The sequence below is a fragment of the Toxotes jaculatrix genome, chromosome 2, assembly GCF_017976425.1.
Source record: "Toxotes jaculatrix isolate fToxJac2 chromosome 2, fToxJac2.pri, whole genome shotgun sequence".
NCBI lineage: Eukaryota > Metazoa > Chordata > Actinopteri > Toxotidae > Toxotes > Toxotes jaculatrix.
Window position 1 is genome coordinate 5,175,423 of NC_054395.1, and position 13,354 is coordinate 5,188,776.

The window sequence follows — 13,354 nt, forward strand, 5'->3', positions numbered from 1 at the left end:
TGTGGATGCTAATTAATGTTTACACAGTTATCTGCACTGTGCTTTGGTATAGTAACAAGTGTGTTCATGATCACACTCTGGAGCTGACCTGGTCTGTCCATCATTCTGACTCAGCTAACCCTGTCTCACATCCCACATGTACTTAGCGTCTCACCTCATCATCATGGACCAGCTCCTTCTTCACCACCTTCATGGCGTACACCTGTTCGTTCTTCTTTAGCCGAACCAGCAGGACCTTGGCGTAGCTTCCGCGCCCGATCACACGGATCAATTCGAAGTCACTCAGCCCGAGAGCCAGGCCCTGGGACAGCTTAATGCCATCAATGCCATCCACTACTGCTTTGATGTCCTGGAGGGGGTAGAGGAGTGTATTGATACAGTCAAAATAAACAAATATCGTTAAGAGTTTTTAGTTTGAATGTTTTAGGTCGAAGAATGATCAAGTGAAAATGCTTTCCAAATGATTTTAAATAAAAAAATAATCATGGCTTTTTCCCCAAACACGTTGTGTGTATTATATTCAAAAGAAAGACTGTTTTAACTCTACTTTACTTTCAACTTCAGATTATCATCTATTAAATGACTGACAGTAAATTCTGTAGTGATTCAAAGCTCTCCTCACCTCTGTATCTGCATCTTCTGTTTTATCCACCGTACAGTTGTGCGGTAAAAAAGGTACTGTTAAACAAAACAAACAAAAAAAACAGACAGAGTCAGTGAACTATGACCATTTGGAGACAGTTACAATAATATAACAGAATTCAACCTGCGCTTAACCATTTAACAGTTTGTTCTTTTTCTGGCCAGCAGAGGGAGGTAGAGTACACAGAATAAAGGAGCCATTTCCACAGGAAATCCCAAATTAGGTCAATCCACAGGGGGTCCCAGAGCATCTCATATCAGGGACCCCCAAACAGTCCACCACATCAGTCCACAGTCTCCTTATAATAGGATTTAAGACTCTGCTCTATGGGATCCCATCAGAGAGCAGTAATGTGGTTAGATAACAGTAGAGTTACGTAAGTGAAGATAGTGAATGTTCAGTGTGAAGGTTACGCGACCAGGGTCTAAAGTGAATCCTCTGAACAAAGCAGCCGTTCTATTATTTATTTATCTGGGGACTCCAGGAATTACATCAACAGTCCCTGACGGCTCTCTGAGTCCACTCTGGCAGCCATGGACTTGTGTATATCCTGTCCTGCTCATGTGATGTTAAGTACAAAGTGTCTTCAATGTGATGAGCTGATTGTAGAAACTAATATAACTGACCACCAAGTCACGGGTGGGTTTAACAATGAGATTTCAGACAAGTCTGTAGTGTTAGACCAGTCATCAGTTTGCTCTTAGATTAGTCTCATGCAATTTAGACACGTTAACAAAATAAAGACTGACTTATGTGAATCCTAAAAAGTCAGAGAGTCTACCCACAGGCCAACTGTGAACTAAGAGCCATGTTTTTCATGGTGACAGTCGGTGCCACCTGCTGACCAGCAGCACCAAATGAGAAAAAAGAAGAAAAAGTGGGGGCAGAGTATCAGGATGTCAAGGTTACCAGCAGAAACTAAACTCAGCAAGACAACAACATACTAACTGCACACAGTGTGTACTACATACTATCATAAAGTAAACTGTACCTGCAGGAACAGGAAATACTTGATGGCAATCAGTCAAACTGCAACTTTCAAATGCCACTGATTTTTAGAGTTTTTTTTTTTTTTTAAATCTGTATTAGATTTTTAGTTTTAATTTTTTCCAGCTCTGTCCATTGTACATTGCATTGTGGGAGAAAAGCATCAAGAGCATGCTCAGAAATCAAGCATTTTTGGGTTTGAATGTCATTTGTCCAGGGTGAGCACACTACATACACAAAACCTGCTGAGAATGAACCTGTAGTGTAGATCTGGGACACAGCCATAGAGGTTACTACGGCTGTGTCAACATGTATAGTTATGTTTATACTGGGCAAAGTTACAAGTTCTCAATAAAAATATTCTGATGTTGGATGGGAGTGACTCAGCTCAGATCTCCCCCCACTGGTGTATTTATTTCCAAATTAAAGGATGAGCCCTTTAGATGAGCCATCTCACTTTTGGGAGGGCTCCTGTTTTTAATCCTACAGGTACACACAAAGTACGCAGTCTGAAGATGTGAAGCAATTATTGACTGTGCGTTATATATCTGTTACAACAACACAACTAATACACTACATTCCCTGGTTAAAAAGAGAAGAAAAAGGTTTCAGTGTCTTACTCCCATCTGTGTCCTCCGTGTCATCTGGTGGAAGGTCCACCTCTTCACTCTTAGCATCTGAAGGGGGCTCCTGTGATGGCATGACTGGATCCTGAACAAAGAAGTTAAAAAATCCATCTAAATATCCCCCAACACGTTCCCCCAAGTATCCGTTGAAATATCCGCTCGTGGTTTTCCACTCCTGGAAGAGTTTATGATGAATCATGTTTTGCAAAGACGATGCTGTCAGCTAACGTACAGAAACGTTGCTGCTGTGAAGCTCTAATGACAATGTCAGGGTTTCACTACAAAAGGAACTGAATCACTTCATCTTATCAAGCCGCAACCTCACTTATCTGGCACTGAAGACACTGAGCTGAAGCTGTGATCAAGAGGGAGAATTCCCCCTGAAGACAGGGGACAGAGCCCAGCACCAGACCAAGTACTGTATTGACTACATTGATTTTCCAGTCAGGTCTGAATTTTGGATGTTTGTGTTTTGTCAGACGTTTGCTTTGTGGTCAAATGGATTGATTACATGGAGCACACTGACTTGCTGTCAATAAACTTACTGTCTCATTTCAATAGAATGGGAGGAAAGGACAGGAGGACGAGCTGCAGACAAACAGTCCACAGTGACAAACAGGAAATGTTCAAAGCAGCTTTTCAGAGTTGTGCTTGAACACACTGATCTCTTTGATTTTTCATGAACGTGTCTGTGCTACTACAGCACTTGCTCAGGGACACAACTATACAACATTTCTTACATATTCATTACTACAAATGTCTTCTGCTAGGAGCATGGGGAATGTAACGGTTAAATACACCTTAAAGGGGAATTCCACCCATTTTAAACATCATATTGTGTTTCCAGGTGCTGGGGAGTACTACTGCATATGTGCAGGGTTGTATAAAACCTTCAGTGTCCCCAGAGGAAGCTGTGTGTGGAGTCTGATGAATATCCTCAGTGTTGTGGACCCTTATTAGCAACAGTTCAGGTGTTTGTCTCTGTGCTTGTCTCATGGTCTGGCTGCTTGTGTTTCTTGGCCCAGTCAGATTACAATGTTGTCGTGTTCTCAGGTCTCACTGATTTCTCAAGCGAGTGCAATGTTATAATAACTAATAGTAATTAAAATAACCTGTAATAAAGTGGAATTATGCTTTAAAAATGATGCTTTTATCTGACGTGTCCCACCGAGGAAATGAAATCTTCATCATTCATGTCGACAACATATAAGCTTGTCTTCAGAGTTTCCCAGAATGCTGAGAGACCGTGCTGGTGTTGGACATGACAGGCTGGCACTGTGCTCCCTGCTGCTCGGGACATGATGAAATACTCACCATAAGCCTTTGGCAGGTCTGAGGGATGAGTCTGTGACAGCGCTTATGGACCAGCAGTTTGCAGTTGATACACTTGTAGCCCTGCCTGCCCAGCCCCCATATCCTTTCACTACAGTGGCCACAGTAGGCTTTCTGCAAGACAAAGACGAGACAGGACACACACAGTGACAGGTTAGTCTTTAACTAACACACTGACTGATCCAATCACTGTTCATTTGTCATCAAGGATTAATTAACGGGGAGCACTGACAAATATACAATAGCAGTGTGTGATGGATGCACAGCGACAGTGTCAGATGAGATCATACGTCAGATTTATTTCACATCTTTTTGGATCCACGTGTAGAGACAGCTTGTCCTGCCCTCCTCTGTTCACTGTCTCATAAAGTTGATATGGTGAATATGATAGCAAACCAGTGTCTGTTCACACATCCAGCAGAGACAGAACAATATTAGCATTCATTTGTCCACTTTCGGGACGACTTCAGAAACACGGTGTCCTCTGTCATTTGACTGAAGCCTGTCTGTCACAGCAGAGGACTCACACAAAAAGAATGGATTTCCATTTCAGTTATCAAAAAGTATTGTTTTTGTATAGGTACACTGGCATACAGGTGATTGACATTTTTCACATAATACTCAGTCCACCTGGCACATATTTGATATGTGTTTACTTTATGTTCATCGCAATGTTTCTTTCATTTTATATTTTGTATAAACAGTGTCTGCAAAGCCTAAATGAACACATCAATAAATACATGTGTCCTTTAGTAATACACAAAAATATCCCACTACACTTTACATGACACAGATTAGTAGTACGCAGACTTCCAGCAGTTGACAAAAGGCCAAAAATTATTGGAAATTCTTTATTTAATGTATCACTTCCTAATGATTTCTTGACAGTAAAAGATACAAAAAAATGAATATGTAACCTGGAGCTAATTACAAAGGAGACTCTTATTCTGGTTTGCTCAGTAAGATGTGCTGAGCTGTTAATTGTGAGAATTTCTTTGAAATAACTGCTCCACTTAAACCCAAATAAAAAAATGCATTCGTCGTTTCTCACTGGAGACTTCATTTTCACTCTATGTTGAACAGCAGGCTTGTCCGTAGACACATTTTAGATTTGTGCATGTTGAGCTGACCTGGTGCACTGTCTTAGCAGTTATTTGAATTATTCATTCAAATTCTACCAGCTAAACTCTGTTTTATATGGTGGCCACAGAGGACAATGCACATACAAGACAGGAAGATGAAGGGAAATGCAGTACAAATGCAAAAGCACAACAAAAATGTATACAAGAGTGAAAGCACAAACATTAGGGGAATCACACTACAAATACAGAAATGCAACAAATACAAACACGTATTTATAAAACATGTACGACAGGGAGTGGTGGGTTTAACACCCAGCAAACACACAGAGAGACTTAAACTGATTTAAAGTGACAGTGAGTGCAGTAAAAAAATCCAATCAGTAATATATATATTGTAAAATAAAACAAAACTTAACATAGACCACACTTCTTTTGTAGAGCCCAGACCCTATTGAAGTTCGCTCTCTGTTACATAAGATGGTCTCCAGAGAGTTTGTTCTTTGACTGGTTCTTTCTCTGTGGTTATTTTAGCTCGTCTCTTTCATGGCTATATTAGAACCAAAGGATGTTTCGTCTGCAGCTTAGCGTCCCCCGGACATCAGTAAATCTGTCACTGAAATGTTTCGCTGGAGACTGAACACTTAAGATGCGGTGCGTGTACTTTGGTGTATCGACAACATTCATTCACAGGGTGTATATGCTGACAGTGGAAAGAACAAAGAGTCCCAGTCAGTGCTCTGTTGCCATGGAAATGCTTTAGTGAGACTTCAAAGTCTTCCCTCCGTCTTTCTAATCTAAGTCTACGCAGAGGTTAAGGCGTACATTTAGAAATTAATCACACACTTTTGCTTCGTTCCCTGTCCCCCACACCACACACACACACACACAACCTGAAAACAATCAGTGGTGTAAAAAGGTAAAAAGAAGTGTAGAGGACGCCCATCACTGCGTCAGGCTTTGGACGGGCTTGAAAACACCACAGAGTGCCATTAGTTATGCCTTTTATTCCTTAGCTTAGAAGATATCCAGTCCAACACTGCCTTAGCCCAGTGTCAGGTTACAGACTGTAAGGAGACGTAATGATACAGTGAGTGAACAACTGGATAAAGTCAGACTGAGATCTTTAAGTTTCTCTTTTGAAGACTATCAGAGATCGACAGCCACAGCAGAGGCCTTTAAACCGTAAGTCTACAGCCATGCTAACAGCTCTACTGAGCTGAACTTAGCAAAGTGCTGCTTTGAGCTACATGCTAACATGCTTGCTATGATAAAGCTGACGGTGATATTTAGCTGTATAATGTTTACCATGTTTACTAAATCACAAACACAAACATTGTTTTCTAGCCTTTGTTGCAACAGTGATTCCCATGGAGGAAAGCACCAGGGGTTCTGAGTGACTGGTAGGTCGGCAGCATTTCACTCAGCAGACGACAGTTCAACACCATTGTTACCTCCAGCTTACAAACACTGTAATTCAGCAAAATAATCTGATCATCTGCCAAAGATCTGACTTAATACATTTAACAGCTGCATGAGACACTTCCTCTTTCCATGTAATACATGTAGTTTTTACCTCAGATCAACACTCAAAAAATGATGACTTAATGGCATCAGGAATTTATCTGAAGAAGTAGTACAATGAATGTTTGGACTTCACTTAAAGGGAAGTAAATATTCCCAGGAATTATCTAAAGCCACAAGAAAACATTCAACCCTGTCAGACCCACGCACAGTGGAGGGACATTAGCTTGATGCTCTGGCTGGCCTTGCATCAGCTGAGTCTGTAAGTGACGTCCTTGACCTAGCTGGACATCTTCCAACTGCTCACTGCTGTAAGAGACGGAAATGTAATCCCAGAATTCCAGAGTCTGCTCCACTCTGGGATTTCACTAACTCCAGGATTTATTACATATTCATACAATTATAAAGAATATTCTACATGACATGTAATGCAGCGGTATTTCAGCCTGTCAGATGGAAAATACCTCACCATATTTTAAAGACATAACAAACTGCCACAGTTAGCAGGCATAAGATAACACTGTCACTGAAACCAGCACAGATGAGGTGGTCCAGAGTCCTGCAGCCGCCTGCAGCTTGGGAATAAAGGTGCGAGAAGATGAGAGAGGCTTTTATCGATTGACAGTCCTCCCTTCAGCCCAGCACAAAGCATTACACATTATATGAGTGCCTGGAAAGTGACTGGGATAATATGCTGAGAAATGACGCGCTGTCTGATTCATCTGTGACAAAGAAATCTCATCAGAGCAGAGTGACCAGTGACATCTGCAGTAATCTGTGCAGTGAAATCAGGTCACTACAGCAGCAAAGAATAACAGGATTCAACAACAATATCCCCAAAGTATCAGCCATATGTATCACCAGCATAACCCAATGCAGTTTCTATAGAGCCACGAGCCAGAATTTCACTTCATTCTATCCAGTGCTTGTTGAGATATTTCAGATTGGACCAACCAACATTTCTGTCTCTGGTGCCACACTGCTAATGTAGCTAAAATAATAACAATTTTCACATTCAGAACATACAGACCTGTGCCACCAAAGCATGCACATGTAAACCTGTGCTGGCCCCTCAGTGAAAAAAAGCAGCTTTTGGCCAAACCTAATGGCCGACCCCCGCAGTAGCTTTATGTGGGTAAAGCTTAATGCTTACACTCCCTGCTGTGACCCCCTGCTGAGGATGGGAAAGTAAAAGCTGCTGTCTAACACTGACAGAAACGGGGAACAACTCTCTCTCCCCCACTGAGCCACATCATTGCAGGACTAGGTCAAGGCAAGGGCGTCAAAAATGACTGGACTAGAAAGCACCAAGAGGACACCTTGGCCAAGGACGCACAGTGCTCCTTTGTTCATTTGTTATTTGTTTTATTCTAAACCTAATTTGGATCCAGGTGATATTCTGCTGACTGAAAAACATAGGGGACTGAAAACAACATTTAGAGATAAATATGGGAGTGTCCTGAGAATCACTGGAGGTTAACATTTGTCTCCATCCACTTCAGTTCTCATTCTGATGGCACATCTCTGTCCAGGGGTGGAAATGAAGTCATTCCCTCTCAGCTCTCAGCAGCCTCCGTGAACCAGTGCGACTCGACTTCGATTTTCTGTCTTGTACCGTGAGAGGCTGGTGTCAATCATCTTCCTGATGGAGCGCTGGTGGAGGCAAACAGCCAGTGGGGACGACTGAATTCTGCTTCATCACGTGGGAGACAGGAGCTAAAGAGACCCCATTATGTCTAATGGGAGGGATCCACAAAGCAGCTTTCTCCACTGGCGGCGTCAAGGGGGAGATGGAGCGGGACAGAGAGGAGGGAGGAGAGAGACGGAGACAAACATGTAGAAACTGGGAGGAAGGAGAGAGACAGACAGGGAGGAGAAACCTGACCTACTTCTCCTCGGCTTATTTATATGCTGAGGACAACATAGTGAACCAACCAGAATCTTAGGAGCTGGCATAGCAACAACAGTCAGAAAAATCCCTGTCTGAAAACCAACTGGTTAACAAACCAAACACTGATTGTTAAGTTGTGGATTTATGTTAAGAAAAAATGTAAGGCAGCTCTGAACCTCGTCCCTTCATTCACTTTACAGTGGACTGAAATAATCTCAACTATTTTATAAATCTAATAATTAGTTTATCAATAAAAAAAATATCGACAATAATTCTGCCTGAACTAATATTTTAAGGAAAAGGCAGATGTTATTCTATATTCTTATATTTCTTATTGTCATGAAGAAAAACAAATTACTTCCTGCCTTTCCCACCCTGTCTCTGACACTCAGACCCACTGCGTCCTACTCGAGACTTTAAATCTTCAACCAGAGTCCACAGCTGGCAGCTCTGTGAGGCAGCACTTAGGCACAGCTCATGTGTTGCTAACACCAGCATGTTAACATGTTGATGTTTAGCAGGTATAATGTTTACCATATTCACTGTCTTCAGTTAGGTATTTGGTCATTAACCAAAGCATTGGACAAATTGGAACTCTGACCTGAGGTGGTGGGTCTTAAATCTATCCAACAGTTGACAAGATGTGTCACTCAAAACTAAAAATGTCAACCAAAAGTCAGGGGATCACCAAAGTCCGTTGGATTCATCCACTGGGGACCATGAATATCTGTCAGTAAAATCTATAATCTGTCAATAAATAAAATCTGTCGAATAGTTTTTGAGCAGCACTGCCAGTGTGTATCAGTAGTCATCATTGATGAGAGGGATGAGTTGTGATGATTTCTGAAATATTTAAACAAACGTCCACCCAGTGTTTCTATCAGCCTGAACTGAACAAAAAGTGGGATATAACATCCATCCACGGTCTACGTGTCAAAATCATGTGCTCTGTACACCCACATATACACTTCCATCTCCTCACTGTGTCTCTGTTTACTACACAGTGCACTGTATTTTTACTTATTTATTATTTACATCTTTCTTTTCTTTTCTTTTCTTTTCTTTCTTTCTTTAATTTGAGTGTCTGGGTGTGTCAGTCCACAACATTACATAACACTTGCTTTTTCCAAACAATCTCACAGTTGCAAAGCATCACAGCAGATGCAAACATTACTTTCATGTGACTGTCAGTCAAGATGCAAAGTGATAATGATTAGTAAGTGCTTGAAATCTCACTACACTGCACTACAAAATGGACTACTGAGTGTCTATCAAATAGGGTGTGGTGAATAAGCGAGGGTGTGTGTCTGTGCAGTAGAACATCAAACATCCTGGAGAAAGTAAATCCACCCAGGAATTATATTTCCTCCGAAATACTGAGTTAAAGCAAATTAGACAGATATATATGTGCTGTGTAGGAGACAGAGAGGAAGATGATCCGTTAAGATGGAGTTGCATGAAGGAACAGAACAGCAGTCCAACCATTATGAGGAGTGTCTCTGGATTCTATTTCTCTGTAGCCCAGCCATTATGACTACTGGCTTTACTGTTAGTACTAATGCACAACTGAATACCGATATGACTGTATTGAATAAGCCAGGCTCCACAGTGCATCAGTAGATGATGACCACATCAAGGAGTAAATGCTGAGTCAGCAACATGCTGCTGTACTGAGCTTATCTGCTTTCTGGTCCAGACATTAAGACTATGGCACCCATGGGAGATGCTTCATCCCAAGAGCTGTTTTATTAACCAGGAAAACTGTAACAAGATGAAACTCATTATATTCCTCTTTAAAACTCCCCCCTTGTTTCTTACATTGGCTGTCTGTCCTTCCAATCTTAGTGTGTCACTGACAGGACGAACGTGTAGGTTTTGAACTGAACTGAACTGAACGCTGCGATACACAGCTTCCAGAGGGAGGTGATTTTAAAGCAAGCCGACAGCAACTGAATCTCTGACCCCCCCCCCCCCCCGCAACGACTATGAAGCTGCCTTTCCTTCGAGGCGTTCCAGCCACGTCTCATATTCATTTATGCTGACTTGAACTGTACTGTGTGTTTTCTTTGTCTGGCTATTTATCAGGAAGCTGTCTCAGAAAATGCAGCTTTGATCTCAGAGCAGCTACAGGATTGCAGCCAGGAAAGGAATTTTGACTTGTGTGTATCTGCCTCTTAAATGTCAGGCTGTTAAAAAAAAAAAAAAGGGGACAAAAACATGACATGACAATATGAAAACATCTGGCTGAAGCTAATGCGGTTCACAAAAGGAGAGTGCACAACACTAAGGTTAAGACTCAGCCTTGTTCTAGCAGCAGGACAACCTGATCTTCTGTCTTCCCCTTCAGAGGAAACACATTAGGTACTTAAGGTCTGTTTGAAATAGCATTAATGTCTTTCTTTGTCTGCTGTTCAGAGTAGCCACTGTTCATTACGGAAGAAAAACACTTTAAACGCTTAAGTCCTCCTTTTCAGACAAGCAGGGTGAGCAGGTGCAGGCCTTTAACATGTTGGCAGAGAAATGATGAAAGCTCAGTGCATTCGGGTCCCTGTGTGTGTGTGTGTGTGTGTGTGTGTGTGTGTGTGTGTGTGTGTGTGTGTGTGTGTGTGTGTGTGTGTGTAGCATGGAGCTCAGAGCTGATATGAGACAACTGCTAAACAAGCCATAACTAGGACACCATGAATAATGCATCAGTTTCCAGATAGCTTAGCTGGAGCGGTGACTTGATTACCTGTCATGTATTATTTAACTGCAGTCTGTTTCTGACTGACTGTTCTGTTTACTCCTCACAGAAACAGAAAGACACTCAAACTCCTGCACAGATTTAGAAGCACACACACAAATGTGGGAATTGGAAAACCTGGTTGGTTATGAGTGGTTTATTAAATTATAGTAAATGACTGTTTCCTGAACTGGAAATAATCCTGTGACAGATGTTGCTCCAACACAGAACTGAGAGACTTGATGAACCACAGGGCATCTACAGGTACTTATAAAGTCTAATAAACGTTGATTTATTTTCTAAAATCACACGTCCAACCCCACAGTAACAACAGGAAAGAACACTGATATTGGACCATTCTGAAAAACCCAAATGGAAAAAATAAGTTATGGTTAAGGTGCCTCCAGAGACAGGCAGCACTGGAACTGGACATTAAACTGTCAGGTGCAGAAATGTCTGATTGAAAACCCTAACTAAAGGTCCACTTACTATTATCTTCCATCTGCATCTCACACTCTTCATTAGTGGAAGTTTAGTTAAACACCATCTGCTGCTGAAAACGCCTGAAAAAGCAAGTTCTATATGTGGATCTTCAGCAAAGTAAGTTTCACGCTCCAACCTCATTTTGTTTTCACAGCTGCTTTCAACATAAAGCCTGGTTTCACACTTGGAATCGTTGCTAATATCTCAGCTTTTCTTTTTAATGACTGAGTTAGGTCTAGTGTTATTATCGCTACTGTTATTGATGGCTTAACCAAACAAGTCAATCAGAGCTTTGCAGGCTGGATTAAAGACGGTGACGTCACATTGGTGTGCCAAAGCTAAAATCCATTCCAAACGCCGATGCGCAAGGACGAGATGAACATGGCTGTAAAGGTTGTTTAAGGTCAGCTTACAGAAAAAACAACCCTCACATCGACAGTGCAGAAATCAACTGCTCCTGGTAACTACAAACCCCTTCTGTATCTGCTGCACATGACTCTCACTCACTCACTGTCTCACTCACAGTCAGGAGGAGTGTGTGTCTTTAGTGAGATCTGAAGACACTCACCCTGTTAAAGCGCTTGGCCTGGAAGAGGTGTCCGTTGACTCGGTAGAGTTTCCTCCATCTTCTGGCCCCGCGGCGATAGATCGATTCTAGGAGAGAGAGCAAACAGTTGTAGAGTAGCAGCATGGTGAGGGACTGATGAGGAGGAGGGTGGGGGGTGTGCTACATTAGAGAGGACCAAGATGGAGAGGAGGGGAAGAGATGGAGTGGAAAAGCTGAGGTAAAGGTCCTGAGGCTCTGCCTTCATGTGACGTTTGAGCTCAGCCGTCAGGTTTCTGTACCATGTATACACACACACACACACACATACACACACACACACACACACACACCCAAAGTGCCTGGCTCTCCCTCCACACCCCTCTCTGCCCATCTATTCTCCCCCCTGTCTGTTCATCTTCCTCCCTCTTTTCCTTTCCTCCTGGAGATGAATGGACTTATTAGTGCTCCATGACGCCTCATATTCAGATGAGACCATGAAGGTGTAGCCGTAGCTATTTATAATAACACCACGTATTCAGCTATTAATAAAGTGCAGAGAATAAACAAGCAGCCAGCAGTGTAATCAAACACATTCTACAATCTAACAAAAGGTTTGGTGTGATTCCACAGTAATTTGGCCTGATGGTGCCTGGTGGTGCAGACTTTGAATCCTGGACTAGAAGTGGTGTAGGAATGCTGATTTGTTGTTATGCATCTCCTCCTTTGTGAAACTGATGTTCTCATCCACTCAGCTGATGTGATCTGATGAGTAGCTTGCACTGAAAACAATTCTCAGCATGTACTTTACATGTCATACAGTCAGTCCATATAGAAGCCATGTTTTCACCACACTCTTGTATTTTCACTGAGACATCTGGAGCTGTCAGATGTGCCACAGCCTCCAAATTCAAAATAATATCTTAGGGAATTTTTGAAGCTACTTAATGCATTATTCAGCAATATTTCTGTCAGCATAGTTCACTTCAGTGGTAATCTGACCTCTTTGACGTTGTGTCTCATGTTGCTCCAAAAATGTGCCACTAACAGTATAATCAACAACAGGGCTGAGTAAAGTACCACGATACAACAGTATGACTCCTTTACTGATCCCAGTTTTCTCAAATCACAATTTCAACACATAACTCGTCTGAACTGTAAATAATTCAAGTGAGTAGAGCTAAATAATCAGTAAGATACACTGATGAGCCAAAACATTATGTCCGCTCCTGCCAAATATATGGTTGATGCCACAACCAGTTGCGAGGGGGGAGCCACCACAGAGCCTGTCGATAGTCAGTTTGTGGTTTCTCCTCCTCAGGACCACTTTTGGTTGGTTCTCAGCACTGCTGTCGGGAGCAGCCCACGAGCCCTGTCGTTTCAGAGATGCTCCAGCTTCAGCGGCCTAGCCATAACTATCTGGTCCTTGTCAAAGTCACTCAGGTCATTCCAGCTGCCCTTACAGCCCACATCTTACAGAGAGACTACGAGACCCGACTGCTCAGTCGCCTTCTAATACATCC

At 42.2% G+C, this 13,354-nt stretch overlaps 2 protein-coding genes across 4 annotated transcripts in view; one reads left to right on the forward strand and one right to left on the reverse strand.

Moving 5' to 3' along the window:
- Positions 1-13,354, forward strand: part of LOC121199043 (tumor necrosis factor receptor superfamily member 14-like) — a 751,306-nt gene that overhangs the window by 522,681 nt on the left and 215,271 nt on the right. The gene's annotated exons all lie outside the window — the stretch shown is intronic.
- Positions 1-13,354, reverse strand: part of prkcz (protein kinase C, zeta) — a 93,650-nt gene that overhangs the window by 35,073 nt on the left and 45,223 nt on the right. For all 3 annotated transcript variants that reach the window (XM_041062454.1, XM_041062463.1, XM_041062445.1), the window contains 5 exons: positions 11,856-11,941; positions 3,571-3,702; positions 2,251-2,341; positions 623-678; positions 155-349 (listed from right to left, as the gene is read on the reverse strand). In XM_041062454.1, coding sequence (XP_040918388.1) covers positions 155-349; positions 623-678; positions 2,251-2,341; positions 3,571-3,702; positions 11,856-11,941 — 560 coding nt within the window. The remainder of the gene's footprint in view (positions 1-154; positions 350-622; positions 679-2,250; positions 2,342-3,570; positions 3,703-11,855; positions 11,942-13,354) is intronic.